The 9041-nt window shown below is 51.3% G+C and overlaps 1 protein-coding gene across 1 annotated transcript in view; it reads left to right on the forward strand.

The window, feature by feature from the left end:
• The window catches only part of PLXNA1 (plexin A1), a gene marked incomplete at its 5' end in the record, with an annotated part of 68300 nt that overhangs the window by 55122 nt on the left and 4137 nt on the right, over positions 1–9041 (forward strand). The window contains 6 exons of the mRNA XM_010143316.1: positions 156–315; positions 906–1009; positions 1469–1565; positions 2248–2438; positions 3473–3642; positions 5359–5571. Of these exons, the coding sequence (XP_010141618.1) occupies positions 156–315; positions 906–1009; positions 1469–1565; positions 2248–2438; positions 3473–3642; positions 5359–5571 (935 nt within the window). The remainder of the gene's footprint in view (positions 1–155; positions 316–905; positions 1010–1468; positions 1566–2247; positions 2439–3472; positions 3643–5358; positions 5572–9041) is intronic.

Raw genomic sequence — 9041 nt, forward strand, 5'->3', positions numbered from 1 at the left:
CAGGAATGGGCCATGTGGCTGCAACTCCACAGCAGCCCGTGAGGTCAGAAGACTTGGCCTGGAGATAGCTGTAGCCCCATGTCCTTGGACCTGCCTTTGCAGCCAGTGCATCACAACGTCTCACTTGAGTCTTTCTGCTCCCCTGTGGTGTGCAGACCCTCAACTGCGTGAACCCTGAGAATGAGAATGCCCCGGAGATCCCTGTCAAGGTGCTGAACTGCGACACCATCACACAGGTGAAAGAGAAGCTCCTGGACGCTGTCTACAAGGGGGTGCCCTATTCCCAGCGACCCAAAGCTGGAGACATGGACCTGGGTAAGAGAGAGACCAAGAACTTCCCTGTGGGGATCAGAGCTGTGACTAAGAGCAGAAGTGCCAAAAAAAATGTTCAAAGCAGGAAAATCTGCATCTGCTGTAAGAGAGAGGACCTGGCAAGACCAGAGCACCTGTGCTTGTCCAGCCCACTTCTGCTGTGCTGGTGGCCCTGACTGTGTGCATGGACCCCCGGCATGAGAGTGTGGGACCTGCCAGGAGAGAGGGTGGGGAGAGGAGCCTTCTTGGCTCTGGCTGTACTCTGGATGGATTGCAGGCTTGAGGGGGCTGAGGTCCAAGGAAGCCAGCAATAGTTGAGAACAATGTTAATGGACCTGTTCTTAAAGGAGGGACAGGAAAATGAAGAGGAGAGGAGCAAAGGAAATGTTCACCAGGATCAAATTCATGCTGTCTTTCCTTGAGTACTTAGACACAGTTTTTTGTCAACACCGTATTAATATTCATCTGTCCTGGGGTTCAGAAGGTAGTGAGAGGGCTCTTTTGTTGATGCCCAGACCGTGCTCCTACCCTCACCTTGGCTTTGTGCTCCAAGCCCCCCACTAACCACGAGCCCTTCTCCCTCATGGGGACAGAGTGGCGGCAGGGCAGGATGGCCCGGATCATACTGCAGGATGAAGACGTCACCACAAAGATTGACAATGACTGGAAGAGGCTGAATACCCTGGCCCACTACCAGGTAAGGCTGTCTGCGGTGGAGAGCACTGAGCAGTCACCAGCTGCTTTGAGCTTGAGCATCTCACCTCCCTCCTCAGCTCGGTCAGGGCCTGGACTCAGCTCTCCAGACTGTCCTGCTCATGCAGGGGCATGGCCTGGAGGTCTGCAGTCACTTTCCTGCCTGGGCCCCATGTCTATGGTCCTTCTGTGGAAGGAAACAGCAAACGGGGCATCTCCAGGACTCATAGAGGCTATTTCTTGGTCTGACCTTACTTTGCCATTTTTGTGCTAAGGTTTCTGGTGCGCTCATGTTCTGACCCCTTCCCCAGAGCTGTTGCAGAGGTAGACATGTAGGTCTCCTTCGCTGGAGGTGGGGTGCAGTGCAGCTTCGTTTGTCCCGGCCTGGCTTCTCCCTGCTGCGGGGCTGTTCCTCCTGTTTCCCTCTGGTATCGTACCCTGCTCACACCATCTCTGCTCCCAGGTGACAGATGGCTCCTCGGTAGCCCTGGTGCCCAAGCAGAACTCAGCATACAACATCTCCAACTCCTCCACCTTCACCAAGTCCCTCAGCAGATATGGTGAGTGCGCAAGGGGCATCCTCCGCTGTGCTGGCAGGGGAGGCAGCGCTAGCTGGGCCTGCAGACCAAGGTGCAGGGCAGGTGATTGTGGCTCATGGGAAGAAGGCTTCCAACCCTCTGGCTCTCCTGCACAATACCACCTATTCTGGTGTTAGAGAAGCAGCAGATGCTCTCAGAGCCATCTCTTTTTACAGCGTGTCACACATGGGGGAGAAAGACACGTATCAGAGGATTGCTGCTAAGGGATTCCCTCCCTGTTATTCCCCTGAAATCTAATTTAAAAATAGGCACAGAGGCACTTTGCACTTAAATGAGCAGAGTTGAAGACTCCAGTGAACATGCTGGGAAAGTGTACTTCAGCCTTGGTTTGGAAGGGAGTAGTGTGGTCACCTCAAACTGACACAGGAGGCATCTGTGATCCTGTCACCTGGGTGTTGGGAGCAGGACAGACCTCCGCAGAAACCCCTCCACAATGGTCCTGGTTCTTGTGTGTCAGCCAGGCTTGAACGTAGCCTGGCAGGCTTTGAGGATGGTCCCAGCAGAGCTCCCAATCCACAGTGAATGCAGAGGCTGCATCCCGAAGGTCCCGTTTCATGGCTGTGGCATGCGGAAGGAAGGGAGATGATGGGACTGGCGTCAAGGTGGAGATGAGCAGGTTACGAGTGTCCCTTGGTGCTTGCAGAGAGCATGCTGCGGACAGCCAGCAGCCCCGACAGCCTGCGCTCACGGACCCCCATGATCACCCCTGACCTGGAGAGTGGCACCAAGCTCTGGCACCTGGTGAAAAATCACGACCACATGGACCAGCGGGAGGGTGACCGGGGCAGCAAGATGGTCTCCGAAATCTACCTGACCCGCCTGTTAGCCACCAAGGTATGAACCAGAGACGCAGATCTGCTGCCTGGCTTTTTAAATCTAGTGGGGAAGGGTAGTGATGTGGCTTGTCTAAAAGTGGTAAGCGCTGCTTTTTTTATTAGCTGCCTGCTTCAGTGCAGGAGGAGCTGCTCTCCTCATCTCTTTCGTGAGCTGGAGGTGATGTTTGTGTATGTCAAAACCCTCAGTGATATCTCCTGTGGATTTTCCTACTTGCTTTTTGCACCCTTTGGTGTTTTTACTCTTCCCTGTATCCTTGAGCAGCTGCTGGGCTGCAAAGCAGAGACTGCTCTGCTCATCTCTTTCGTGAGCTGGAGGTGATGTTTGTGTATGTCAAAACCCTCAGTGATATCTCCTACTTGCTTTTTGCACCCTTTGGTGTTTTTACTCTTCCCTGTATCCTTGAGCAGCTGCTGGGCTGCAAAGCAGAGATGCCTTGGGGCAGATGCCTCATCCTCTTTGGTGTTTGGGATAAAGCTGCAAAATCAGTGATGTGGGAACGGTTTTTACCAGGGCATGTGGCATCGCAGCATGTTCCCCTTCCCTCAGCATGTACGAAACCTTCTCTAGTGCCAAGTGGGTGCTGTGTGTCTGAGATGTCCCTAGAGAGGCGTGGGGGCTGTGCTGAAGGTACTTGCTCAGGATTGCAGAGACTGGGCTCAGCCATCTCCCCTGTGACTTGGTTCCTCGCCTTGTGCGATGAGGGCTCGTTCAGCAATGTCCATCATCATGTTCCCAAAAAGACCATGATGTGATGCAGATTTACTTGGTTTTTGCTCTAGATATGGTGTTTTTATGTGTATGCATTTGGTGTGCCAGGTCGTGCAGTGGAAGAGATACTTCATCACTGTGGTGTCAGTTTCCCAGTATAAATCACTAAGAACCAGTAGGGTTACACAGACTGTACTGTGCTTCTCTTCCAGGTGGTAGGAGTAGAAGTGAAATTGGTTTAAAGGCTGACCTTTAGTTAAAGGCTCATCCCGCTGCTGGCACGGGGTGTTGCTGAATGGCCCTTCTCTCTTTCTCCTCCTCAGGGCACCCTGCAGAAATTCGTGGATGACCTGTTTGAGACCATCTTCAGCACAGCACATCGTGGGAGCGCACTGCCCCTCGCCATTAAATACATGTTTGATTTCTTGGATGAACAAGCTGATAAGCATCAGATCAATGACTACGATGTCAGGCACACCTGGAAGAGTAACTGGTAATGGAAAGGGGCAGTGGGATGTGGGGGGCTAATGATATCACAGCTAGTGATACTTCCTGCCGCTCCTTTAGGGAGCAGAAATATGTTCCTGGAAATGATCCAGGACAAGAGAGGCCCATATCTTTGTATTTTGGGTGTGGGTAAATCCCTTGCATGCCTTCCTGCAGCAGAAAAAAATCCCAGGAATGCAATGCTGCCCCAGCCCTTCCATCCCCAAAGCCCAGGCACCACGCTCCCCCTGATGGCTGCTGACCACAGCAGCTCTCTTCCCACCTCACCGTGGGCAAACGCCGCTGAAGCTTCTCCATCCTCTGGGCTCCTTCAGAGATGCCAGCCCCAGTTCTCATCTTGACTGTCCTAATGGTGTTTCCATGCTCCCTCCAATCGTCCAGCCGAGCGTGCCCTAACAAAATCAGCGTTAAAGCCGTGCTCCCTAAACTCGCCTGCATAGCCAGCCCATGGTTCTGCTAATTGCTCTCTGAAAAGCGAGGCGGAGCAGCTGGTGAGACCTCTGTAAGTGCCATGCCAGGGCCAGGGGTCGAGCAGGCGTTGGCTCCTGCTACACAGCCCCCTCTCAGCATTTTTCCTTTTCTGCTGCCTCACTGATTTCATCTCTGATCTTGCCGTTACTGGAGATGGGTACGTACATTCCCGTGTCTGGCATTTGTTAAATGGCAGCCAAATTGCTTTTGTGTAGTTCAGTAACTGTTGGCAATTAGCAGGGCAGGAAAAGAAACATTTTTAAATGGAGATGTGAGAGCGTGGAAGTGCTTGGAACTGATTTATAGCTCAGCTTTCTATATTAAAAGAAGGAGTGAAAGGGAAGGGAAAAAAAACCCACCCCACTCCGCAGGGGCTGGGCATGCAGGCTCCTGCATACTAATGCCTGTGCTTATCTCTGGGTGCTAATTCGATGTGTGGAGCTAATTTCTCGAGGCCGTTCCCTTCACAAATTAAATATGTACATGTACCCGGTACCCTCATTAGGAAAGTCCTGGGGAACAACTTGTGTTTTGTCTAAGATAAAAGCATTCACTGGGTGTTGGTGCTGAGGGATGATGGAGTGGAGAGGCTTTCTGATGCGGGGAGGCCCAAGATGCTCCTGGGAGAGGAGAGGGGCAGCAGGATAGGGAAATGGAGCCACGGAGGGTGGCATGTGTGTCATTATCCTGCAAACATGCAGTCAGTGGCTGGCAAGGAGACCCGCTGCCTCTTGAGCTGAGAGCTTTATTTCCAGCATCTGCGGCTGCCTAAATTCTCCTCTGGTGTTAAATGTGCTAATGAGTCCCTTGAGGAGTCCAGTCAGCTCCCTCCTCCGACATGAGAGATGTGTGAAATACCACACGATGCCTTCGAAGGGTTTGTTGATGCAAGAGAAGGGGACCATGCCAGGCTTGACCTGTGGGCTCAGCGAGGGCTCTTTGGTATGCGTGGATCCCCAGAGAAAGCGCAGATAGGCACTGCCCTGGTTTGCCTTTGGAGATGTTGGCAGCGCTGAGGAATTTCTCCGCAGAGACCTCTGGCCGTGTGGGAAAGGCGGAGGGGGACGGCCGTTTACCTCAGGATGTTTGCACCCCTGGGCTTCTGGGAAAAGCAGTGTGCCCAGTTCTGGGTTATGGGGAGCTCCTTCTTCACAACTGGAGGTGCATGTCTGTGCCAGCTGCCCTGTAGGGCTTGGTTCGGGTGCTGACTTCTGTTTCCTTCATCCCTCAGTCTACCTCTACGTTTTTGGGTGAATGTGATTAAGAATCCCCAGTTTGTCTTCGACATTCACAAGAACAGTATTACTGATGCCTGCCTATCTGTGGTGGCTCAGACATTCATGGACTCCTGCTCAACTTCTGAGCACAAGCTAGGAAAAGACTCTCCTTCCAACAAACTACTGTACGCCAAGGACATCCCCAATTACAAGAGCTGGGTAGAAAGGTAAGTAGACTTAGCAACAGCTCCTTGCTTCACCTGGAAGACTTAGAGTGGACGTACGTGGGTGTGGGGACACTGGGAGGGCTCCTCTTGGCGGCTGTCTGAAGAGAATCTGTACTAACACTTGCAAAAGGTGATCCTCTTGTTTGGGAGATGATACTTTCTCATGATTGTCTCCTGGAAGGAGTTTGCGACGACTGTGACAGAGCTGTTCGTGACTTTCTTAAGAGGCACTAAAAGCAAAGTCCGCTTTAAGGTTGTCTGACGACCGCTGTTGTAAAAGCTTGCTCTGTGCTAGGGAATTGCTAATACCTCCCTCGACTGGTTTCAAAGAGCAGTGAGAAGTCAGCCTTGGAGTAGAGAAGTGCCTTTTTCGTACCATGACAATACATGCAGGTTTTGCTGAAATGGTTGAAAATTACCATTTCCCACCTCTCATCCATCAGTCCATCTCGCCTGGGATCCTGATGAGAGCACATGCACTGTGGCAGTGCTTGGGCTGCTCTCGCTGTGTCAAGCAGCAGGGAGAGGAACAAGTCTCCTGTCCCCGACTCCTGACACCCTCCACCTTCACTGTTAGCTGATAAAAGACATACTTCCGTCCCACTGAATTAATGCAGCGTTAAAGGTTCGGGGTTTGAATGCTACTGATTGCAGATTGATGCACTGAGGCATAATGTCATGTTTAGCTGTATTCTTTTGGGAGAGAAACCTAGGAGGTGTCCTCCAAAGCCCTCCAAACAGAGCTACTGTTGAAATGTTGCTGTCTTGCAAAGTGGGACTTGATCACACTTAAAAAATGGCAGATTTCATGTTGCTGATGCAACTTTCCCCTTGTGCTGATGTGCTGGGCTGTAGATCATGCTCTCTGGGGTTTTTTTAACTGAGGACCCTTCCCTTGTTCAGCGTTTAGGTCGGATACAGAATGAACCAACTGAAATACGTCCAGGCAACAATAAGCATCGCATTTTCTAGTTTGCGAGTGTGTGCCTTTGTAGCCTAAACCATCCTTTGGATACTGGCCTGTACACAGTTATTTTTGTCGCACCATTGGCATGTCTGGTGCTTTGCAGGCAGGTACAAAGACAAGCTTCTTCCCTCAAGGAAGACCGGGCTTGGATCAGAAGAAAAGGTGCCCCTGAAATACGACGGCTGAGATGAGAGATGAGCTGCATTAGAATAGGAGAAAGTTCTTTGTGGGGGGCTGAAGGTGGCTTTGGAGTGGGATCCCTCAGGACCATCACAAACTTCATAAGGTGAATTTCTCTGACCTTGCCATCCCTGTGACAAAAATATTTAGCTCTGTGCACAGAGAATAAAAGGTATAGAACCATTCCAGAGTTAAACATTGGTCTAGACATACTGTGTCCCTGGGGAGGAGGTGGAAGATCTCATCCGTGACAGATGTTCCTGCCATCGCTTACCACCAGTATGGTCCCAGAGGCAGCTGAGCAGGGGACAAAGCTGCCCCGTGCAGAGTGCGACTGCATCTCCAACGCTCCTCTGCTGTGGGGATTTATGGCATAATCAGCATTTCTGGCTTTTGGCTCGGTTATCATCACAAAGCTTTGCAGAGCAGGATGGGAGCGATGCAAGGGCAGCTGAGTGGGACTGTCAGTCTCCACAGCAGGTCTGTCTGCTGCCGCGGTTCAGGCACCAGCTGAAGAAAGGGCACCCTGCCAGTCTGAAGCAGTAATAACATGGTGAAGGGTTTGGGGAGGAGGGAGCCTGGGGAAACCCAAGGGGACTGCTGCTGGCGTTGAGGCTGTGGTAGGTGTCCTCTGGAAATGGTAGGTGTGGCTGGGATCTTGGTCCACATGAGCTGTGCGCGCTTATATTGAAAAATGATGGTTTCCTGCCATCGTTGGTGTCATGATAAAACCCAGAATGTAAAACTGCTGCATGTTACCTGGACATCTTGTCGTGACAGCCACAAAAGCTTTCTTCTTCAGCAGGTCTCCCTTGTACGTTTATCTCCCATGAGTCAGTCCCTCCCCGTAGGGGCCTTCACCTACAGGGTTAAAGAGCGGTCAGGAGGGTCTCTCCACATTTTCTTTGCTAATCAAAGCTGTCTGGAACTGAGAAGGTCGGACATGTTGTCCCTAATATTTCTCAGCACAGGTAGAAGTAATGTCAAGTTTAGGAGATATCCCTCTGGGGATAGTCTGTCCAGCGGCACAGCAGATCTCTTGATGCCTGGTTTAGTCAGAGGTCCTCACCGCAGACTGCTGCTCTCTTGGCAGCATCCAGGAAATCTCTCTGGATGTGAATGAGCTTTCTTGTAAGAACTGCCCAAGTATTTTATCAGTAGCTGAGTTCCGCACTGTGGGATGGAGTGGATCTTCATATTCATCTCCTCAAGTGGTCTTGCTGCCATCTGCTCCTTCCTATCCAAGTGCTTCAGCCATGTTCCATCTCAGCATTCAGCTGATGATGCTAACGATGCTAATCACCGTACCAGAAACTCCACCGAGGGAAGAGCCATGAGGAGTAAAGCAAACTTGGGAGAGACTGGCACTCTGGTGGGAACAGGGCTCATTTGCTACGGGTAGGGTTTCTTTTTTAATGAAGGCCTGTGGACACAACCCTGGTTTCTGAAAGGACTTCAGCAGCCAGTCTGCTGGGTAACCCTCCTGCTGCAATGGGATGTTGTGCTTTGATCTCCCTAGGTTTTTGATGAATATCCTATTGGATATTCTGTTTTTCCACTGCAGTTCTGGACCATATAAGCTGTGTGTCTGGTTTCCCTGTATTTGCTGAGTGTATCAGTGAGGCAGCTATGTGATAGGACTGCAAATCTGAAGGTGTCCTAGGAAATGTAGGGTCGGATCCTGCTGATGGCAACCACCAGAGAAGCACAAGAAAGGCAGGAAAGCACCAAGTCATTTGACCCTGACGTGCCCTAAGACATCAGCTGCTTCCTCTGTTGCCCAGGATCCTTTGAGTTCCCAGATGTGTCTGCAGAACCTCAGTTTTCACTGGAAATGAAAGCGTCTTGTAGCTTTTTGGTGAGTGGTAACTTCTGAGCATGGCCAGCGGCAGCCGTGGGCTGTGTTGAACGCCTGTTGCTGAGGAAGACATAACCATGTGGACGTGTATCACTGCATGGGCTGGATGTGAACTCTGCTTGCGTTCATGCGCCACGTATTTAATTGAATGGAAAGGGATATTGTTGGCGTTAGTGACATGGTGACTTGAGGAGAATGGTGGTAAAGCCTTACGTGTTGCTGCAAGAATGGAGGATTCTGGTGGATGCAGTTTGGTGGCAGAACAAGCCAATGGGGTGGGAAGGAGGAAAATGTGTGGTTTAGGAGTGGGAAATTCCTCAGAGCAGTGGTGGTGAGCTGGGCTAGGCTGGCTCGGCATTGCTCCGTGGGGAACATGTTCCTAGTGATGCTGATTGCTGCACAGAGTGCTCAGAGTCCTCTTGGTGAGCAATGGCGTTAAAATGGGCAATCGTGGTATGTCACCGC

This window comes from Buceros rhinoceros, unplaced genomic scaffold, assembly GCF_000710305.1.
Source record: "Buceros rhinoceros silvestris isolate BGI_N320 unplaced genomic scaffold, ASM71030v1 scaffold17609, whole genome shotgun sequence".
Taxonomy (NCBI): domain Eukaryota; kingdom Metazoa; phylum Chordata; class Aves; order Bucerotiformes; family Bucerotidae; genus Buceros; species Buceros rhinoceros.